This window comes from Zootermopsis nevadensis, unplaced genomic scaffold (genome assembly GCF_977971745.1).
Source record: "Zootermopsis nevadensis isolate Lab colony 2312 unplaced genomic scaffold, Znev_1.0 Znev_ptg000030l, whole genome shotgun sequence".
Classification (NCBI taxonomy): Eukaryota; Metazoa; Arthropoda; class Insecta; order Blattodea; family Termopsidae; genus Zootermopsis; species Zootermopsis nevadensis.
This window is the reverse complement of record NW_028259162.1, coordinates 4,684,229-4,707,233: the sequence shown is the minus strand read 5'-3', so window position 1 is coordinate 4,707,233 and position 23,005 is coordinate 4,684,229. Positions and strand designations below refer to the sequence as shown.

Below are 23,005 nucleotides of genomic sequence, written 5' to 3'. Positions count from 1 at the left end.
CAAAAGTTTTATGCAGTGGGAAAATACCTGTAGCACATCTATCATTCTTAATTCATTTGGACAGACATGTGCAAAAGGTATTTGGTTTATTTTGCATATCTCTTTGGTATTAGAACCCAAAAGTTTATCATTACTGATAAAGTATCTGCCACATACCAAACCATAGATATAAATTTTAAAATCTACCCCCACCCCACCCACATTTTTGTTTCAGCCTTCCAAATATTATTCCCTTTTTTCCCCATATGACATACATTCTGATATCATTACAACCTTCTACACACAGAATTTCATATTGCGATAAAATTGTACATAAAGTGCGACGGCTATAATATATTCATTACCTTCCCCCATTTTTCGAAGGTCAATATGATCAGTGCTGTCTTAAGGTGCAATGACCACACTTCAATTCTTTCATTCCAAGTAGCCCTCCATGTATTCATTTCTATGGTTTCACGTCGCAGTGATATCGTTCTACAGTAGCTTGTAGCCTTCCTCAAGAAAATATAGTTTAAAACCGAATTACAAATTGATTGTTGAATCACAGTGAAGATTGTTTTATTAAATTAAAACGGACAACAAGGTTTAAGTCTAATTTTCAAATTGTATATATAATAGGATATATACACTGTCGAGAAAAGTGCGGCTTATCACAATATCTGCTATATGGTATCATTCCGCCCTCTTATGACGCACTGGGAGTTTGTGGTTTGCGGTCTGTTAAGCGCGGTGTAGAAACATAATTTTTAGCGAAATTTCGCTTTATTGTGAACAGGTAAGTGATTGAGAGTTTTTTTGGAACACTGTGTTAGTTAGCGGTATAATCGTACTGAGACATAACATTATACTTTATTTGCAAATTTAAGTATTTTGGATTGGGTTACAATTCATCGATCCGTTCAAGAATGTTGCAAGGACTATTTGTTGAAATGTTTGTGCACAGATATTTGTATTTGTTTCTCTATAAAATGTTTATGTGCACAGTACTGAGCAAGCAAAAGTTTAGTACGTGACAGGATCACCCAAACTTAAGGGTAGTCTTATTGAAAAGGATGAGGTCGTATTTCGTAATGGCGGAAAACGCCATTCTTAGCATGTTTATTGAATAGTCGGCACATGACTTTCACGCTCATAGGAAAGTTCTCTGTAAGTTTACTGATCATATATCCAGCTTTGGAAAGTTTTCAGTAATGGAGTATAGCTTTGTAGTCGAGAGGTAAAGGCAGTTCCATTGCAGTAAAGTTCTATAAAATTTCATGAACTATGAAGTGCGAACTCAGTTTCATTGTCATATCTTCCGTTGCGTCTGCGAGTAGCTCGGTCAGTTTGGCATAGTATATGTTGAATAATGTTTTTGAACGTGTGCATGAATTCAGACGAACGCAAAGTTCTTGTTTATTAGTGAAGTTTATGTATTTAAGGCCCAAAAATTGACAACATTTGAGTGGTGGAATGGACAAAAGCTACATAACCCTACCAGGTGTGCCTTTGTATGAAGTAGCATGCCATGACCAAAGGGCCAAATTTCAAACATTTTTTAAGATGGAAACTGTTCTTTATTATGAACTTGGTCAGGTCTTTTATCCCTATGGGTAAGAGAAATCTCATTTTTGCTGATACTGTTTGTTTTTGCTGGTTTATACTTATGTTCTGACCTGCAAAGCAGTGTGGGTATATATTTTATGTTCTTAGAATTTTTGGGTAACTTTTTTAATTTAACCAAATTAATTTTGAACAAACATATGTTAAAACCTTGCATACTGTGCAGTGTATAGATATATAAAGTTATGTGTACAAACAAAACTGTTTACACATTAATGTGTAAACAGTTTTGTTTGTATGCATGATTTTATAAAACTTACATGTCAGTCTCATTAATTTACAAATTTTTCACGTGAAATTTATGGGTAAGAATTTCAAGAAAATAATCTGTTTTACCTAGGAGGTATAAGATTTTTCCAGTTATGCAGGTAGGAAGGTGTGTGTTTCATGTAGGTAGTCCTTTCCTGAATTATATGTTATAGAGTAAAATAGGACAAAAATGTGGCATGTGCATAGGAAAAATGGTTGAGTGAAAATTGTCTTTGTACATGAACAGTAACAGTAGTTGTTTGTTGCATTAATGTATTTATTTTGAATAACTATTTTGCTTTGTTCTCATCAGGGTTTAGATTTGGAATTTGGTGTGTGTGTTATTGCATCATGCCTGGCTTCAGTAGTGTGGGCACATTTAAAATCTTCATTGGCAATTTGGCTGACAAAACTACAACTGCTGACATCAAACCATTGTTTGAAAAGTATGGGAAGGTTGTGGAATGTGATGTTGTTAAGAATTATGGGTTTGTGGTAAGTAATACATTTATACAAATCTTCATTCATTGCTGAATCATTCTACTTAGCTCTGTATATTGATATAGTTCATGATCATAATTTAATTAAGTCTTACAAAATCTGAATCTGCCAGAAAGATATGATTTCAATACAGACGATGAACATGTTTTGAAAACTTATAATATTTTGTAACAGTAATTTGTATGCCTCAAAATGTTATGTCTGTTAGACACTTGCTCATAGCTTTGTAAATTATTATTTATGTGTGTGGATTACATTTATGTTTTAATTAAACTGATCCTGAATTGTTCTCTGTCCCAGAGTAAAATGTTATTGTAAAACTATACATATTGTTTTCTATCTTTTAATCTGCTGGTACCAAAGAAATTAAGGATTATGCAACAACCTCTGGGCCGTAGATATTTTTAAGAACAAATGATCATAGAATTGATTTTTTTGTGGTATAATTGTGGCAGATTATGTTGGACCATAATTTGTAGTTCATTAACAGAAAACTGTTAGAATGAAGAGAAATTGACTGTTGTGTATAGTCTTTCAGCAGTAAAATGTTTATTTAGATATTCCTTTAAAAATACTTAAGTGGTTGAAAATTGTTAATCCTGTGGTTTTATAGTTCTCTGATAGTAGTGTGTTATATTTAATGTGTAAAATTGTTCTTTTGGACTTGTCCATCATCTAAATTGTAAAATTATAAATTCATAAAATCATGTTTCAGAAGCTGGATTCTGCATTCATCAGATAAAAAAAGGAAAAGAGGACAGAAAACCATTGTTTTGCCCCTGGTTGAGCTAGCCTCAGACCTGGACTGACCAGGTCTGAGTTTAGCTGAATCATGGTAAAGTGGAATGCAATATGTTATACTGTACTTTATTAATTTAATTGAATTATCTTACTACTTAAAACTGTTTACCTTATGTATTTAAGTGCATATTTTAGTTCACATGCAGCATTAATGAATTTTAACTTTCTAGCATATGGAACATGAAGAGGCTGGTAGAGATGCCATTCAGAATTTGAATGGTTATTTGGTCCATAACCAAGCAATTAAAGTTGAGGCTGCCACAAGTCGCAAAGGACCCCAGACACCTACAACAAAGATATTTGTTGGAAATCTTACTGATAATACAAAAGCTCCACAAGTACGGGCTCTGTTTGCCAAGTATGGCACAGTCCTGGAATGTGACATAGTCAGAAATTATGGTTTTGTGGTAAGTGTTTTGAATACCAAAGTGCTTACAGAATTAACTATGAGGTTGTTCAGAGCTGTGACATCTGCTGAAAGTGTACTGTCGGTTTAGTGTGTGTGAGTTGTGTCTGTATAATATAGTAGTGGTCCATCAGTTAACAGTAATTGGTTTCATGAAAACTACCTGTAATTGAATATAGGAAATACATGCTCGCTGTTTCCACAAATTGTGCACATCAAACACTGAAAGGCAAACCAGCTAACCTCCAAATGCTCATAAAAGGTGTCACTAATTGGCTGAGGCCTGCTAAGTGCTCAGACTGGCCGAAATTGGGGGCCATGTGGTATAAACATATCGCTAATAAAATTTTATATCTAATGGAAGCATTGTGAACCTATGGAGACAGATCATTAATCAGTGGCATCTTAAACTTAAGGATTATTATGCAAAGGAAGTGCATTGGGTTTACATCTTAAAAGCAGAACACTATAGTAGATGATTTTAGGCTTGCTTATCATTTTAGTATTACTGTGGGTCATGTTTCTGAGTGATGGTCCATGTAGATGAAATAGACTATTGTAGTTATATGGGGATATGTTTTGTGTATAGACTACATGATATCACCAAGAAATATGATCTTCATTACTTTTTTTGTTATCATGAAGCAGTATTGCAGGGAAGTTTTCAGAAGAGAAGCACAGTTAAACACTCATTTTCCTGGGTGTCATAATGTTCAACTTCATTTCATTGACAGCATATTGAGTCAAGTGATGCAGTGAATGATGCAATAAAGGAGTTGAATGGTTTTGTTGTTGATGGACAACCAATGAAGGTCCAGGTTTCTACAAGCAGAGTACGTCAAAGACCAGGAATGGGAGACCCAGAACAATGCTACAGGTACAGGGGATTGTAATAGCATGATATTGTAACTTTCTCATTTTAGAAGGTTTAATGATTTTTGCAGTACAGCAGTCTTTAATGAATGATTACATTTGTTATCTGCATATATAAGGCTGAAATCAGCATAGAATGTGTTTCCATTTTGTATTATTGTTTTTGTGCCTGGATCCTTTCCCTCCTCCCTCTTATTTGAAAACTATGTATTTCCTGTTATATCAACTGCCAGTTGTGTGTGTTCAGATTGTTGGGAAAACCCATGCTTTTCTTCTTTATTTTTGCATATTTCTCTCTTCAGTTTTTTTTAAAGAAACTAATTTTTATGTCCCTTATACCAAAATAACTTCATGAAAGGTTTTTGTGTTGTTTCTGGTATTGCAGTTTTAGTATGTTCATTCACATTTATGTGAAAATGGGAATTTTTTGTTTCAGGTGTGGGCGAGGTGGACATTGGTCAAAGGAATGCCCGAAGACGGGGTGAGTACAGATGTTTTGAAATTGTATTTATTAATAAGTTTTACTTTTTATTTGTGTACAATTTTTCTCATGTGTTTCTAGGATGGGTCCTGACAGGAATGGGTTTAGGGACCGTATGTTTGGACGTGAACCATATCCTCCTCCTCCACCACCTCCGTTCCTGCGTGACCGCATGATGGGACGATTTGGTGTGAGGGTAAGTCTGCAGCATGAAGAATATTCATGATGCAATAGTAGCAATATCCAGTAAAGTTAGTGCAGACAGTGTTTTTAGTTTCATATATTACTATTTGGATATATGGTCTTGACAGGATAGTTTCTATGATGGCTACTATGACCGCAATCGATTTGATGAGTCTCGAGAAATCTTTGATCGTCGCTTCCCTCCACTTCCTCCCCGTGATCTTGGACCATCTCTACGAGGACGTGACTTTTTGCCACCACCGCCTCTTCCCCCAAGGCCGCGTGATCCTCTGCCTCCACCACCACCCTTGGGACTTCGAGGACCATCCAGTTCATTGAGAGATACACCATCATTTGACCGTGGCAGTTCTGACTATGGCATATTCAGTCGCCGCTCACCATCAGCTTCAGCGGCACCACCAAACCGATTCAGGTGACCACCATATTGTCCATATTCCTTGTAGTTGCCAAATATAATTTATACATGCAGAGTTGCTTGCTTAAGACTTGCATGTTATCGCGAACCTATTGTGTTTCAAGGGAGAGTGATATCTTCTTTGAGCTGTGCCATTCTCATATAACAGTGAAGAGCCACACCGGAAGCTAATTTTGATTTGTATGTCCATTATTTTCTAGTCGGCTGTATGAGGATTTCAGTCGTGACAGTTTTGATGACAGGAGGTAAGTGAGTTTTGGGCTCATCATAATTTTTTTAACTTTTACTAAGTTGGGAAATTATTTATTTTGCATTTTTTTCTTTTTGTCAGGGGTTGAAAGATTACTCATTCTCATTTTGAGAAGAAATGTTACAAAAATAATAATGACAGAAGATGTATTTGCTTTTGATTGATTCACATTTTGTGTTTGATAGTTTTCATGTAAGCCACGGCAAGATATTTCAGAAAGTGTTCATAGAAGTGAGTAGTAGAATTTGATACAGGTAAAATTGGGTCCTTTTTAATTGATGTTACAGCTTTGTTATAACTTGCATGTAATTTTAACAAATATAGTTTTAGATATTTTCAGATTCAGAAACTTTGATTGTGTTGACAGTTCAAATGCAGTTGGACTGTTATCAGTAATTTCCTAAATGTAACTAAATCATTCAACATGCCCTAGCCCTTTCACAGAACAAGTTTCGACAGTAATGTTCTCCTATGTGAATACCTCTTAACTTTACAGGCGTTATAATGGCAATGACAAAATTAATTTTGTTAAATGTTACATAGCAAACTTCACTGAAACTTGAGAACATTTGTGAAATTGCTTTTAAGATTTTGTAAACTAGTGTCTTCGATACTGTGTTTGCTAAATGCTGGATGTTTTGGAACTTTTTTCTTAGGTGCTTATTTGCTTCACTCTGGCTTGAATTAAGTACATTAAATGTGTATTTGTGATTCATGGAGCACTGTACAAACATTGATTTATCCATCTTTACCTCTAAATTTAATGATTGTTCTTAAGCTGTTATAGTCATGCTATGGAAACTTTGCGTATAATCATTTTAAGTTTACGGCACAGGTTCATTACCTAATATTCATGATATAAAATTGATATTGTGTCAACACATAAAAAAATTGTAGGTATATGTGATGATCAATTTGATGTTCGAGTCAGGTGAGTACATAAAGTTAACATGCATTTGTATTCAGTAAATTTTAATAAAATATAGAATTTGTTTTCTGCATTATTAATAATAGTTTCGGTATTTGAAATGTAAGACTTTATATAATTTCCCTTAATTTCACTTTACTTACATACTTGGTGTGATGAATTTCACTCTTGTGCTAGTTAAGGGGCAGTGTCACATCCGAGTAGAAGGTTGCAAATTTCTGATGTAAATAGGGTATATCCATTACAACGATCTCTTCAAATTTTGTCATACACACAGCAGGGCTGAAGAAAGTGAACGTTGATATTTCACTTGAAATTATTTTGGAAAGGATTTGTGGATCATTATGATTCCACTAGGAGTAGTATGTGAAATTTGGAAGCATTCTAGGATGAGTTATTGCAGTATTACCATGTTTTTTGGCTGATGATACTTCTCTGTAAGCGTCTTTTATAGGATTTCCCCATATATGGAAATTAATTTTACTTTTTTGCAGCACAGTTGCATTTAATTAAGTTTCAAACTGTGAATAAACTGAAAATTTCAATATAATTGCTGACTGTAGGTGAAGGTAAAGGTAGAATTCTTCCTGTACAGAAGCACATTCATACAAAGACTTTAACCTTGGCAGTAAGTGAATAACTTCATACTTTGCTCCTAGGATGAGTGCCTGAAATTATTTGATAGGGGGCTCAATGGGCCCCAAACTACCCAGTTTTATAAATTGCAGCTAAGTGTGCGTGTATCTGGAACTTTGTGATGGGTTAGGCTGAGAACTGCAAAGTGTCTTCATTTTGCATAGCTATAATTCAGTTGACTCTTGTGTTTTAGTTCTTTCATTTATCAGTGTCAGCTGAATTTATGCTTCTTTATGAAGGGGGTTCTTTGTTGTTCCTGTGGAAATGGTTTTTGAGCACACCCAGATAATTTCCTACAGTTAAAGAGTTTGCCATGTAAATATCATGTTATATCACTTTAACCTTTAAATGGCAAAGTGGTAGCAGCCCTACTGAGTTTTATTTTTTGGCAGGTATTTAAATTTTTGTGCGTGCTCTACGGAAAACTTTAATATTATCTAAAGTAAACATGATAAAATGACGAAATAAAGGCCATATTTATGCGAATACACAGTTTTTTTAAAAAATGCAGTTAATATCAGTGTCCAAAATAACTTCTGGTGTTTTTTCAGGCTTTAGTAACTTTACTTTCTTTTTTGGAAGCTCAGTCGACATGGTAGAAGCCATGGTTGTGAACTACTGACCACACAGAAAATGTTGTTTCCCTTTACTTCAGTGGATACACATTCTTTTCACCCATCATGCCCAGGAATGTGAGTAGCTTTGAATAGGGCGTCTGAAAATGAAACCGAAATCCACTTGACATAAACAAAGTTTATTGCTGTTTATAGTTTCCGGATTGACAGCTCAGGTTGAACTTGTTGGAACCCTAGAGAAAGTGATTCAACTTTTGAGTCCCTAAAAGAGGCCAAAAGACTTAGCCAAGTCTCCTTACAGTGTTGCAAGTATTTACGTTCCGCACAAGGAACGTTCATAGGGCTGAGTACTCAACTTACGTTCCCGACAAGGAACGCAAGTAGGATAAAGGTTAATTAAAAATGTACAGGTTATGTGTTGACTTAATGTCGGTACTTTAGTGTTTTATTCCTGAGGACATTCCAAGTCAGAAATGTTGTGTTTGATTCTCAGCTGTCGCAGAGGTATGGTCATTTGAAATTACCATGTAGAACATAGGTCTTTTTTTTACGTGCAACATTGAAACCTCAGTAATGTAGTTCCTTTTTTGTGTTTACTTTGTGTACATACACCATGTTTTTTTGTGTAACCCCATTCATGGAAGTTAACGGTAATGGAGGTCTGCTGACTGCATTGGCCAGTCCAATCAGGGAACTGCCCGTACAGATATTGTGCCACTTATTGACTGAAATGTGTCTAGATAAATGCTTCCTGATTATTCCAATGTTACGGCCCAACTCAGTTTACATGTGTTTGTGCACATAAGGAAGTATGTGGATTGATGTTCTTGCTGGATATAGCTTAATGCTATTGGAATGTAGTAAATTGAAATGGGTAATGCTGAACCCATTGCCTAGAAGGACACTAATTAATTGGTGTGCAGCTTACCACAAGCGTTTATAAAAAGTCTTTTGTGAATTTGAAGAATTGTGAGTATTTTTCAACCCCTGCTTTATGCCTCTTGCTGATTTTATTTCCAGGGTTGTGACTAGAGGACAGTTCTGTGTCCCTTTTTGCTGCTTTGATCTAGATGGCTTGTTATATCATGTGCATGATTGGCTAGGTTGCTCTTTATTTTGATTTGTTCATTATTATATTTGAATTAGTTTTTATAACTGCATGGTAAAATGTGGCATTTTGGCTGCTTTACAGGTAATTTTAGAGTTTATAATTTGCAGACTTCTGGATTCATATTGTTTCAGATATAGCCTTTCCTGTTAAGTTCGGTAATAAGCAGCCTCGCAAATTTGGCAGGAATGAGCTAATTGTGCCTTTGTTCTGTGTTAGACCGGCCGTGCGTGGAACAGCGTCCCCTCGTCGCTATGCACCGTATTAGATGCATTCATCCGTCGCAGTTTTATGCCGATCGGTAGCGTCGGCATCGGTCGGGTGAATTGTTCGCTCGTGCGGGAAGCCTCGGGCCGAATGAACGGGAAGACGGGACAGGCATCCGTGTAGCGGACTTCCTCTCTCTTGAATTCCTTCACAAGTTCGTCTCCTTTCGTGTTAATTAAGCATGGTACATGGTCATATTCCAGATATCAATATCTTTATTGTAAGTTTCAGTTTAGCTGCAGCAATTGTAGTGTGCTGTATTTTTCAAATACATCTCGGTGACATTAGATTCCATTGTGAATGTTACTATACTGATAATGATTCGAAAGTGATTGTTGGCTGCAAAGTGACAAGATGAAGATGTAATTGTTTTCTTTTTTATCTAACCAACAGGCCATCATTATTTCGGCATTATCGAGTCACTGACTTTGGCTGTTTCTTAGGTTTCTCGTAGCAAAATAAGTCTTAAATTCTGTAACTTTTTCGTGTGTTATCAATATACATTATATGTGTACTGTGTATTTATGGATTGGTTTTGCGGTAAACCTCGCACGTTTCCTCGTTCCCCATTTTTTGCCTTCCAATGTCGCAGCTCATGGGAAAAAAAATTTTACATCATCACTTCGTCTCCGTCCATTGATTCTTCAGTGTTTGAAGATGTGCCCAGTATCAGCCGAAGTAGGAACCTGAAAAGGTAGGGATTGGAATGCACCGTGGGCCACATTGAGTGCAACCGTGGCCTGTTCGCGGAGCGGTAGGTACAGTACTGGTTGGTTGATCCAGGGCCCAATCACTCGTGCCCATCGCGAAGTTGGCCTCCTATATGGCCAAGAAAGGCTTCCCGTCGTGTTTATCATCCCTTCGGTCGGAAATGCGTCGCGGAACTTTTCGTGATGGAACAGGTAACTACAGAACATGGCCATCTACAGTGCTCTTGTATGATAGATGTTAAGATGTAAGGAATTTTCACTTCTGCAATAAAATGACAATCCAACCCTTGTTTTATATTAGTTATTTTCAGGAAATGGAGGAACAATGAAGTTTCTTGCTGTGACCAGTTGTTTTTCTGCTTATGATTGGGGAGTGCATGAAATTTCGAGAGAGATGATTGTATGTGACTTGTGACAGTTAAGGTTTAAAATATGGTACAGTTTTGCAGTTTTGCTTCTGTAATATTGTTTGTTGTTTAATTAACATCTGTGCTGTATCTTTTCTGATAAATTCTAATCATTAATATCCATTATGTTACTAGAAAACCGTCTGCTGGTGGCTTGTAATGTGTGATGGAAAGATACAACTTGGATTCAAAACTGATGATTGTTATTAATATTATGTTTGCATTGTGTTTTCTGCTTTTCCAAGTCGGAGGTGGTTCTATTTAATTTCGTTATCTGTAATGCGGGTATGGGATGTGAGATTGCTCGGTAAATTTCCGGCTGTTTAACAATGCCAAGGATAAGACCTGTGGCGATGAGTGATTTGGGTTGGGGGAGGCAGGGGGCAGGGTACGTTTGTTCAGAACATCTGACGATCTCTCATCACTGCGCTTGCTGGTGGTAGTGGAACGGCAGTCCTTCCCGTTTGCTGCGTGTGACGGCTGCGAACGCAAGTGAAGATTCATTCATGCTGCCACGTTGGAGGGAGTAGGGTGAGCCGTGATCCTTTCGGATGTTCCATATTGTAGTCGTGTTAACTGCATTTAGATCTGTTTTCTAAGTACGTTTCGGGATGACTTCGCGTCAAAGGGACGACTACGTTTTGTGATTGTGCATATCGCTGTATAGGAAGTTGGAATTTTTCGTAATGCAGAGGAAAACAATTCTGATGACCACGGTGTCTTGTGTTGGAGTAATTGCCCAACAGCTGTGTGCGAATCTATCAAATATAAAGTGGAGTTTGCAATTTGTTCAGGGTATCTTGTAAAATTTGGATGTGTTAAATGCTTTTCCGCAGATTTTTGGTGTTTTCTTTTTTTCTGTGATGGGCTGCTTAGGCAGGGTGTAAACTAACGGAAGAAAGTCCTACATGAAGGATGTTACCATTTACGCCGACCACTGCAGCGAAGTTCGATTTAATTGTGCCAAAATCTTTATACGTTGAATTGCCATGGAACTATGTACCCATTTTCAGTTGGCATATATATTCGGGTCCCTCGATAGCGCGAATTCCTCCTGACTGCGTTCTACCTACGAAAAGGGAAGGATCCCGGTGCCCATTGGTTTTGAGAGGGGACTTGGTGGGCCCCGGAGCCGGTCTGGTTGCTCGTTTAGCACGAGATTTGTTTGTAAGAAGTCGGAAACTATGATACTCGTTAGGAGTTGGTGCACCCACTAGTCTTAAAAAGCGAAATAATTCGTAATGTGATAGGATTGGAGGGTCTAATTTTGGTACGAGTGCTTCATGATGTAGTGAACCACGGTCGCTGGTTTGGAAAGCATTAACGGAAAGTCGCGAACATCTGGGTTGTCACACTGATGTGTAGGTAGTTCGTGTCCGTGATAATATATGCGTTGTTTGGTAACGTGCTTATCGTGAATTTTGTCATGAAAGGGACAGGTGTCTCATTAGCATACGTTCCTCGACATTAAAAGCGACTTCTCGTATGTAATAAGCAGAAACGCTGTTTTACCTGGGAATCGGTGAGAAATGCACTCCAAGCTTAGTTTTGAACTAAAGTACTTGGTGCTCACATTAATTAGTTGTGACTGGGAAACTTCTTGTGCCATTGAATTAATCGTAGTAATGATAAAGCGTATGGAATTAATTAAATGTGCTGTGCATATAGATTTGAAGAATAAAATTACATGTGTGGATTATATCCAGCTGTAGTCGTTACCCTTGTGCATTCGCCCTGTTTTCTATAGTGAAGTTTAACTCGTGAGTTGATGTTCTGGGCCTGTGCGCAAATGGTTATACGGTCAAATCTCTCTCAGTGACTTTCGTAGTGTCGCAACACTATTTTATTTATAACTGGTAGGTATGGTCTTGGTATATCGCCATACTAAATTTAATCATTCTTTATGGTTTTCGTTGTAAAATCGAAAGTGGAAGTTTTTCCACAGCCATTGCTTTTACGTTCTGCAAGAAAAATGCATGATAAAAGTTGCATATTTTTCAATTTGTTACCGTCAAATCATTTCGGGACCCAAGTAAGTGGCTCCAGTGTCGTTTACATTTAAACAAGTTCAGTGCCCGTTGTGTTATTATCCGGTATGGAAAAGTAAAACTACGAGGTTTGTGTTATCTAGTGGCGTAACTTTCGTACGGAACTTTAATCGATCCGTTCAGAGGTTTTCGAGTTGAAACGTATGATTTTATTTTATAATCCTACACGTGCAAAGTGCACTTAAGACCATCGTTATAAAGAATCGTCTGTTGACAAAGTCCAAGACATCGATAGCATTTAGGCCTTAAGGTTTTTTGCATGGTTTCAGAAATATCGGACCTATTAATGAACACGGTAATGAATCTTCAGGTTTCATGAAGAGTGGGGAATTTCTTGGTCAACTTCTTTAGAAAAAATAACCTGTACTATTGAAAAATATACAATAAAGCGAGATCTGTCCTTTTCTGGGTTGGCATATCTTATCAAAAAATGTTGTTTCAGTCTGGCATTGTGAAACATTCACGTTTGAAATTGAGCTGCTTGTAATGTGGTGTCTGGGATGCTGCCCTTGTTGGAAAGGGTCAGAAAAACCAGAGCTTGAAGACTCGGGACTTCTGACTAGCCCACAGTGGCAGTCAGGCGGAGATGTGAACAAAACGCAGTATTACACTGTCCACAAGATTTCAAGGTAGGTGAAGTATTCTTTGGGGGCCTGTTGATATAAATGTTGTTTCTGTGTGTGCCTTCGATGTAGTTAGTTATTTCTTCAGTTCTGAAAGGATTTTATCCTCGTTTTCTCGTTAGTTTTGGACGCACAGGTTCTGGGGAAGATGTTAGTGACACCAGTCGAGAGCAAGGAGATCAAGGCATACAGTCTCCAGCAGAATTTTGGACTGCAAAGATTCAGAGGGCGCAGCCAGGTATGAAGATATAATAAGAATTTTTCAGGGCGAATAGCCCCTTCGCACACAACCCAGTCCCTATCGTACAAAATGTAGAACATTTTATTCGTTTATGTACGTAATGGGCCCCCTAAGACGGAATTGGTTGTAATACACAAATATTTGTGATAAGTCGTACATTGATATTTATGGTGTTCATATTGTAATGCATGTTGCTGGTAAGGTTTGGCTGATTTGGTTTTAAATTGGTGTTCGTTTAAGTGCCTTCGCATGAGGTGGGCTGAACTGTTTTACAAATTACGTAATTTAACATTTGATAAATGTCGGTACTGCATTATGCATATTAAATAAAGGGTTCGCTTTGAGAAACTACTGATGGATGAAATGAATCGATAATTTGTATAATTGTTGTACTCGTAACTTGGGATACTGTGAGAATAATTAACTGTATGTTCCACCTTTGTAATTAAAACTTGGGGTGGTGAGTTGGAACCGAGCACTCTGTATGTTGGTTATCTAGATAATATGTCCACGCAGTTGTAGGGAATGCGTCTAGGTGAAGGGGGTACGATATCTAATCTGAGAGGAAACGGCTGTTTAAAATTGATCATTCGAACACGGTTGCCATTTCCATAAATTCTTAGCAGCCAGAAATACGCTTCCAGAGGTTACCTGAAAGAATTACAGATGTCTTTTTTGCCACCATAGTTTTAAGCCTACTGTAGTTCACGTGTTTAAATCCCGCATCTACAGTGCGTAGTTCCTTATGTTCATTACCAGGGCAGTCCACGTGGAAATAGTGTATTTAGGTATTACCCTGAAAGTCGTTTCAAAAAATCGGCGCACTCCTATGCCAGCTGTCTAAGGTGTGTGATAAGCATTAGCATACAACCTCGGCCCTTTGCTGGGGCTTAAATTCCAGATCGGGTACTTCTCCGAATTCATAGAAAGGTTATCCGGTTTTTTGGAATGGAAACAAGTAATGTTCTTACACGCTGGCTTTGGTTAATTGAAGGTCTGGTGTTTCGTTACAGAAAAGATGCACGCCAGTCAGATAACCGACTTGTTTGTATCTCGTTTATTAAACATTATAGTTCGAAGGAACTGTAATCCATTTTATAAAATGTTAAAATAATGAATTGTGTACATTAAAATCGTAGTGAAGTATGACAGTGTTTTGGGTTTCGTCATCATGAAGACTTTTAGGTCGGAGGAAAATCGCGGTAGTGCATACGCACATTCATACATACACTCGTATATAGACACTCTTTTGTAACGAGGTGAGCCTCTTCGTAGTTTCCAACATACCTGTCTTTGTGATACAATGATACATTCTCAGCAAGTTGCTGAAACATTTCTCTAGAATAACTTTTAACAGCTCTCCAGGAACCTGCTGCGGATGTTACATAAGTTGACCTTGCCGCTAGTGAATAGACTTCGTTGAAAGAAAGAAAAAGAAAAAGAAGGAAGATGTGAATGTTTAAATACATGTTTAGACTTGTCATCCATTCACGCCACCCACCCCCGGATTTTAAAATCTTCACTGTGCAATTTTGATGTGTCGCAGAGTTTTCTTATGTATAAAAAGGCGCTGGCACCGAGCCGTGATTTTTAAGTTTAAAGAGACATTCTGTTTCATGTCTGAAAGCTACCAACACGTCTGCGTCGCGATTTTGTATATTCCTTATTTGAAATTTGTTATTCCGTTATTTTAAGTGCGTTCCAGGGCCCAAAATACGCAACCCCTTGTGATCGAAGACGGCTGTCTTGTGCGTTGTTGCGCCGTGTACCGTGATGATGAAGTCAGCAAGGACCTCTGAAATGTCTGTAAACTACCAGACACAGCGCTACAACCCATAAGACAGCCAACTTCAGACTCTCCGCCGTGAAAACCTCAAATCCTACATATTTCGATCGATCTCTGTGGTGGATATACACCAAATGTGGGCGAGCTGAATGTTAGTTTAGATCGTTGAAGGGCAAAAGTGAACAATTTGGTTGTTTCTAAACATTGCCTGCGACAAAGTTACAAGTATCCTAAAGTAACGTGCGTGTTTTATTTGCATGGAACTCGATAAAATTGCTAATAAACGATTATTTTATGTACACCATCAAAAGCGTTGACTGTATTGCTGCTACATTCTTAATGAATTAGTCGCTCATTTTACAACGCACTGCAGCATACAGCAGGTAGATATGCGTAAATGAGTTTCGCCTTTTTAATGGTATTTCAGAAGTGTATTTATCGTTCTTGTTTAGTACCAGATTCCAATTTTTGTGTTTAATGAAATGAGGTGGTCGAACTGTGTACCTTGTGTGTGCTGCCAGGAGAATGCCCTATGTATTTATGCTTGCGATACCAAAATAGAATTTTCAGGACACTTCTGATGCAAATTTATTGATTGCATCAAATGATCTGCGAATTACTACAGTCCAAATGTCCGTCTTTACAATCTCACCACTGCTACAACTATGATACCATGTAGGAGGTTTGTACTTAATCCTGTCATGACAGACTATGCATCTGTAGGTGGACCAATGACATTTAATCATCTTTTGTGAGCATAAATGGTCTAATGGTACCCAGGTTATTTTACGGCTATAAAAAAGTAAATGTAAAGCTGTCTCACTATATGCCATCTAGGCGGTTGGGGGGAGAAGATGTATAGCTCTTACTCATTCTTAACCTCAGCACTAGGTGGAGGTGAGTGGTTAGTGCTTAACCCCTGGGAAAGGACCCCGGTACCCATTGGATAGCAGAAGATCCATTAAGTCTGCCACTGCTGGTGACAGTGTAGCTTATAAACTTCATTTTGACCTATATCTCTTTGTTGCTGCCTTTTATATACACTATTACTGGAGGTCAATGTCAGATATTGATATATCTTTGTTGCTTTAAGTAATAGCTAATTATGTGGAAGGAACATTTAATTTGTTTCACAATCACTGAATTTCATTGTGATACAACACTTGTGAAAGTATGTGAAAGTAATCTTCCAGATGTCACAGATGATGACTACTGTGGGAACTCTGTTGAAACCACTGTAAGTCCTCGACCCCTATGGAAGCCACAACTACCACAAGGTCGTTGGCGAAGAGCGTTACATCCATTCAGATCTCGGAAGGAGCGTAACAAGAGCAGAGAGCATACTGAAGCTGCTGACCTGGGCCCACCGTCCATTACTGTGTCTTCCCCAGACCTTGTCAGTTTCACATCTTTGGAATTCTACTAAGTATCAGATAATAGCATATGTATTATTAGAAAAATAAGGAGAGTAATCTTTCAGAACTCTTAACTTAAAAAAGTTTAAGTAAAGTTTGAAGATTTTCTTATGATGGTGCATTACATTGTGTTACATTCTTTTTTCAACTCTGCCCATCATCTAAATGTTAGAAAATTACATTTTGAAAAATGGATTCTACTTCCATCATCATGTAAAAAGGACTAAAAGACCTATCTTGGCTGAGGTAGTTTTGAGACTAGCTCAGCCAGGGGACCCAACAGGTGTTTGTATTCTTTTTTACCTGGTAATGGCAGTAGAATCCAATTTCCAAAACATTGTAATTTTATAATACTTGGATGATGGGCTAAGTACAAAAGCACAGTTGGGCACAAAGCAGTTTTCTAATTTGAGAAACTCATATCCCTGACATGGTGAATGTGAGGAATGCCAGATGATCCATCATGATCTGAGCCCACATTAAGCTGCTCTACCACTCACCTGCATCTAGTCTAGAATGCCTAAAGCTTTATTTTTATGCCTCTTGTATGCTCTCATGATCTGTTGCTTAGGTGTAGGGATAACTTTTTCTTTGCCTTCACATTTCACCAGAAAACTATTAATATACTTATTATTTGAATAACTGTATTTTACTATGTTTGGAACTGCAGTTCACATTTAAATTTACTGTGTTCTATTATGCTATGCATGATAAAGAGTAAAACTCGAAAATCAGGAAGACGATTCTCATGCTTTTAATACAGAGTAAAAAATTGTAATGCCTGTAGTAAGACAAAACCTCAAGAGGTGAGATGCATTGGGTGGTAAAAGAAGGTGTGTTAGCACATTGCTCACAACACAATCTAAGATGACTTCTATAAGGGTCAGTAGGTCATATAGTGAGAGAAATATATAATCACTGGCTGAAATTGTGTCCCCACAGGAATACTATAATCATTTCATGTTATATCATTGTTAATTCTAATATATAAGTCCTTACACTCATAATATTATAAAAAAATAGAATATTATCACCAGACAGTAGAGATAGGGTAAGTGTTTGACACAAGAAGTAGTCATTGTTATTTCCTTCTTACAGTCAGGAAGTTATATGACCAGATATGGTAATGTGACATGTACTTGTTTTGAATAAAGTTTCTGTCCCTTAGTTTTTATGCAGTAATTTTACAATATAGTGAGTTGGCCTCAGCTATTTGACCCACTGTGCCATCAGTTTCAGTTCCTCTGTTGAAAGTCTGATTATTGCTCAGGCCTGGATATTTGTGCATAATTTTGTCTCCATTATATATATTCACAGAATTCTGCCATGAGGCCTAGTATCAAGAGAAAATATTTTGAAGTAATCATTGCCATACCCCTTCATGTAGTTAGTTTCTGAAAATGAGGTGGGCTCCAATTGGTTGAGAATCGTAGTATTAGGTCATAGGCATTCATATTATCTTTCCAAAAGCCAATTTACTGACAGAAACTACATTCTAAATTACACATTATGAACTTCTTCTGTCCCTTTCCCTTTTATAAGTAAATTTTTAAACAATTTGTGGTTCTTTGTGGGGAAGTGTGGTGCAACATCTGTATCACTGGTTTTACACTTTTTCTAGTATTGAAACAGACTTGTGCACCCTCAAGTAGACAATGCGACACTGGTAGAATAGTCCAGTGAATTGCTGCTCTAGTAGATAATATTACTTTGATACAGCTGGGGGATGGAACACAAGATAAGGGGATCTCACCTCATCCTGGCCCTCTTTTGCGACATGCTGGAACAATGACCAACGTGAGCTCCTTCACCGAATTGCGGCACCAAGTTACATGGCGCAAATCACAGAGTATGCAGGTACACTTTGCCAGTTTTTAACCATCATCACTGAACAGGACATATTGTTTATGAATTGTATTGATAATTTATTGTGCCATTTTGAAATTTCTAACCTACCCAGGCAATTATTAGTGTATACATTTTGGTCATTGCTTGTGTGTTGTCAGTTGTGTATTGTACACTGCTTTGAAAAAGAAATTTGTCTTGTGGTTACTGCATAGATGTCACTCTTGCCCTCCATTCTCCATTTAATTGCTACAGCATGTTGGGTCTATGGTGGTTGAAACTGTTGGGAACACAGGTATTTTACATCCTCTGTTGTTCATTACACCATTATTCACTTCCTGGAAAATAAAATAATTTCTGTTCTTTTGAGATCAATGGGCATAATCCTAATTTAGGCCCTTGTTAATGGTACAAAGAAGAAACTCCTCTTGATGAAATCATCAATTTTAAAATGCAAAACTCAGCCCTAAGTGCCACAATTAAAGGTTAGAAGATGACAGATCCGTCTGTGCTGAAAAGTTTTGAATTAAACATATTTACTTTTGAGATACAGCTTTAATGCTGGAACTTTGTTATGCAGGTACACAAGATATATATGCAATATTCCATTTAAAAGTAAGATAAATTTGTGTGTGGCATAATGGAATCATTTAAACAAACCATTAAACTACATGGTGACACCATAATTCATTATTTTACACACAATCTTGTGGAAAGAATGTGAGGGTGTGGACTGGATTCATCTGGCTCAGGATAGGGTTTAGTGGTGAGATGTTGTAAACATGGAAATCAACTTTAAATTCCATGAAATTTCTTGACTGAGTGCCTGTCAGCTTCTCAAGGACTTTGTTCCATGGGGTTAGATTCTCACTTTGTTTATTCGTAATGTTAGTAATTAAAACACAGCTCATATTTCTGGCACAGTTTTGAAACTTGTTGAGAGTATTGTATTGTAATTAATTACAAATGTTGTATTTGGGGCTTTTGTTTTGTATAAGGGTTTTGTGTTATGGACAATTCAATAATTTGTAAAAAAAATTGTTTTGAACTCATTTATGTTCATTAGGTTAAATACTCATAAATCAAATAATATTTTAACCAATGTTTTCCTTTTGAAGACAGCATCTTTTGTTATATTTGTGTTCTGGTAAATTTTGTTCTAAATAAAGGACACTGTGGGTATGTGTGTATGTTGCATGTATGAACAGACTACTCCATTTCTTTTTCTGTTTTCTTTCATAGGACATCAACACTGCCATTCAGAGTCCAAGTAAGGAAGATGGCAGTTGTGTGGACACACCTATTAAAGAAACTAATACAGCACAAGTTGCTCTAACATATGGCCTGGACACAAGCTTATACACCCCCAGCAACTCTGAGAGTGCTCCAATGTCCAGGTCAAATGAAGCCCTCAATGCCTGGCTGTCACCCAACACAATGGGAAAGGCTGACTGGTTGCAAGAGGCAGCATGTGGAACAATTCACTTCACTGCCACATATATCCAGAAGAACAAAAAGTGAGTTAAACTTAACCTTCATCATGTTTCATAATATTTCTAGTTTAGTAAGCCTTGTGGCAGACACTAGAAATGATTAAAATTTTGAAGTAAAAATTATTCTATAATTGTAAAATGCATTTTAGTTGAAGAATGAAGGATATTATTTATCATCTTAATTGGTATTTAGTACCATGTGTTTGATTAGTTTTTGAAAGATTTGTGATTTGGCCCTAGAAACAAATACTGGTATATATTAATTAAGAATGCCATGATGAAATCTGTGACTTCACACATAAAACCGTATAACTCATGTTGCACATATTCAGAGAAAAAGACACAAATGTGTTGATCTCCAGAAACATCAATTGTACACATGGTTAACATTTTGTGAGGTTAATTTACTCAGCAAGTATACCTACACATTTATGTTAAATATGTGGACAGAAATCCAACTTTGGTCCACCCTATTAAGTTTTCCTGAAGTTTGAATCATTTTTCACAGTGCTCAAACATGTTCACATTTTCTTATCTTCTTCTAAGATGTTTCCTGTGCTAACTTATCTAGTTAATTCTCTTAGCTTGGAATAATTTCTTTATCCATGGTGTTTTTACCAGGTTGTATTAATTAGCCTTCTGAAATGTGCACTGCTGATTTGTCTCTATAATTGCAAAATTTCCATCTGAATTGAAGAAACTTGCATTTCACATCTACATAATATTGTACACCATGTGCCATATAATGCCAGTGTTTTGGGTTTTTTTTAACCCCCCTCGTCCCAGAATGAGACACAATATTTTTTAATATAATCATTTAGGTTCCTCAAAAGCAGGGAATATCTTGCCCAGATGAATTAACTATCAGCTTCTTGAGGGATGTCTGAAGTATGATCAACCTAGAGCAACAAATATTTGCAGGAATAACTTCGTTCTGTTCTCTTGATAGATGCTGTTGGTTACAGGTTGCTTGTATGTGTAAACAAGGTGGAACACCTTCCTCCAAAAGGTGAAGATTACACATACAGTGTTGTTGTCAAGTTGTCAGTCTTGCCATTAAATAAGCCTGTTCGCATGAGCAGGATACATAAAAATAATTTGAATCCTGAAATTGAAGAGGACTTTGAATTCACTGTTAAGCAACCGGTCGGAAAAGTTTTGCGACTTTCAGTGCATGATGCAGATCATCAAGGAAAATATGATGCAATTGGACATTCTCTGTTCTACTTGGAAGATGTGATGGCAGGGCGACCCAGAAGATATGCAATGAGGCTATATAAACAATCACAGGTATGTAACTGTCAACTTAATGGTCATCTGAAGAACATTCACAGTGAAGTGTCTACTAAACATACCACTATGAACCTTCTATCATTTCATTTCCAGTCTTTCCATCCAGTATTAGATAATATATGATAATATTCTGTGCCTATTTCACTGTTACATAACATGCTTATATCATGAGTAAGGATATGTAGCATCCTTATAATTGCTGTTCACATTAACTTTAATATGAACGTGGTTACAAAACCGTCAGAAACACCAATTTCTCCTTCAAAACACACAGACAGTATTTGTCAGAGTTTCACAGTTCTGATAAAATTGTTGCAGCCAGATGTGGATCCAGGCAACATACGGGTGAGCTTGAGCTACAAGAGAGAGACAATGATATTGACAGTGTTGGTAATGGAGGCTTGCAATCTGCTGCTATCCACAGGTGCTGACAAGACTAATAGGCTTACAGGTAGCTTTTTAAATTAATTTTTATTAACAGTAAGTAGTAGATGACAACCTTGAATATAGACTGTCATATTGGTGTTTTAAATCAAGAGCATCTGATGCATGATAGGAAAGTTTTGCAATAAAAATGAAGCAGTATTGAAATATGTAGTCTCCAAATTAATATTGTAACACCACAATAATAATCTTCCATTTTTGTAATTGAAACTGAGCCAGTGTGTTTTTCAGCAAGAAATTGTTTGCATGCAGTTTATTACATGAAACTGGTATCCTCCGATTATGACCTGCTTTAGGGGACATTGTTTCATTAGAATGGTCACAGATTACCAGAATTTCAGAAATCAGGGTGTTCAATTCTATAAACCATTCTGATAATTTTTACATTTTTGTTGCAGATAAATACAACACTTACGTCAAAGTTGTGTATGTTTCATGTGGTCAAAAGATGAAATCAAGAAGGAGTGCTGTAGTTTCCAACAACAGGAATCCTAATTACAGAGAGACATTTACTTTCAAATTGTCATTGAACTTCCTTCATGACTGTTTTATTATAGTGAGTGTAATGATGAAAGGGCTACTGAAGAAAGATGTACCAATTGGTCGCCTTGTACTTGGACCATTCCAGTACACAGAGGGTCAGGAGAAAACCCCTTGGGGTAGAGCTATTCTCTTGCAGGAGGAAGTCACTCATTGGTTTAGAATGCATCTGTGATAGAAACCAATTTTTGGATGTGGGAATCTGAAATTTATATGAACCAAAATATATAGTTTCATAAAGTAGAATTGTGTGATTCTTGTATGACAGTACTATTTACACAGTTTTGTGATTATCTGTATATCTTTGTTATGTGCATAACAGTTATACAAGAAGAATAAATTCATGTGTTTATATTGTTCATTGATTTGTAAGAACTTGTATGTTAGGAAACAATATAAACAGGAATGGGTTGAGATTGGATTTTAATTTCTGCCATTTTAGAGGCTGAATCTGAGGATGTGGTCTTTATGTTCTGTATTGTCTACATTCTTTTTCTCTGTTCCACTTCTAATATCCTTCATATTCCTTTCCAGTTCTTTTGATTTATAAATGTGTTTTTCTAATTTCTGTCATCCCTCCCAACATTTTTGTTTATTTACAAGTATTTTCTTTTATCTAGAAACACATTTTGTATCAAGGTGTGTTTTGACTTCATTTATTACCTATTCCATTTGAAACCTGCATTACTGTACTAACCCTTTGTTTCATGAAAGTGTTCCATTCATTTCCATTTCTACTTGTTAATTAAACTTCATGAAATTTTGGATAATTTCCCTTTTTTTTCTGACCATGATATTCCTGATGTATTCCTTTTAGGTCTATTTATAAATGTTTGGAGTAACAGTAAGAATATAATTAGAGTT

The 23,005-nt window shown here is 36.8% G+C and overlaps 2 protein-coding genes across 7 annotated transcripts; both read left to right on the top strand.

The window, feature by feature from the left end:
• The first annotated feature begins 616 nt into the window (after positions 1–616).
• On the top strand, positions 617–13,010 carry lark (RNA-binding protein lark). Of its 4 annotated transcripts, none has more exons than XM_087358551.1 (10): positions 617–775; positions 2,165–2,346; positions 3,324–3,560; positions 4,294–4,436; positions 4,869–4,913; positions 4,995–5,109; positions 5,225–5,529; positions 5,733–5,777; positions 7,934–8,038; positions 12,904–13,010. In XM_087358551.1, exons 2-10 carry the CDS (start codon positions 2,203–2,205, stop codon positions 12,914–12,916), a joined length of 1,152 nt encoding a protein of 383 aa, XP_087214677.1. In that variant the 5' UTR covers positions 617–775; positions 2,165–2,202; the 3' UTR covers positions 12,917–13,010. The 4 variants fall into 4 exon arrangements, with proteins under 4 accessions (XP_087214677.1, XP_021920713.1, XP_087214679.1 ...); XM_087358552.1 differs by lacking the exon at positions 617–775 and adding an exon at positions 1,125–1,146; XM_022065021.2 differs by lacking the exons at positions 7,934–8,038; positions 12,904–13,010 and adding an exon at positions 9,249–9,817.
• Positions 12,948–22,555, top strand: LOC110830220 (synaptotagmin-15). 3 transcript variants are annotated; one of them, XM_087358534.1, is made up of 8 exons: positions 12,948–13,090; positions 13,207–13,322; positions 16,314–16,507; positions 18,246–18,383; positions 19,614–19,888; positions 20,830–21,154; positions 21,476–21,608; positions 22,000–22,555. In XM_087358534.1, the coding sequence occupies exons 1-8, from the start codon at positions 12,948–12,950 to the stop codon at positions 22,314–22,316; spliced, it is 1,641 nt and encodes a 546-aa protein (XP_087214660.1). In that variant the 3' UTR covers positions 22,317–22,555. The 3 variants fall into 3 exon arrangements, with proteins under 3 accessions (XP_087214660.1, XP_021920556.1, XP_087214661.1); XM_022064864.2 differs by having other exon boundaries at positions 16,305–16,507; XM_087358535.1 differs by lacking the exon at positions 18,246–18,383 and having other exon boundaries at positions 16,305–16,507.
• Positions 22,556–23,005: the final 450 nt, after the last annotated feature.

Excerpts from the sequence above, each read along its gene's own strand:
- lark (XM_087358551.1), top strand. The coding sequence starts at position 2,203 with ATGCCTGGCTTCAGTAGTGTGGGCACATTTAAAATCTTCATTGGCAAT. Across the intron at positions 5,110-5,224 it reads TGGGACGATTTGGTGTGAGG|GATAGTTTCTATGATGGCTA; the intron begins GTAAGTCTGCAG and ends TGGTCTTGACAG. Across the intron at positions 5,530-5,732 it reads GCACCACCAAACCGATTCAG|TCGGCTGTATGAGGATTTCA; the intron begins GTGACCACCATA and ends ATTATTTTCTAG.
- LOC110830220 (XM_022064864.2), top strand. The coding sequence starts at position 12,948 with ATGTGGTGTCTGGGATGCTGCCCTTGTTGGAAAGGGTCAGAAAAACCA. Across the intron at positions 13,091-13,206 it reads ACTGTCCACAAGATTTCAAG|TTTTGGACGCACAGGTTCTG; the intron begins GTAGGTGAAGTA and ends TTTTCTCGTTAG. Across the intron at positions 13,323-16,304 it reads GATTCAGAGGGCGCAGCCAG|ATGTCACAGATGATGACTAC; the intron begins GTATGAAGATAT and ends GTAATCTTCCAG.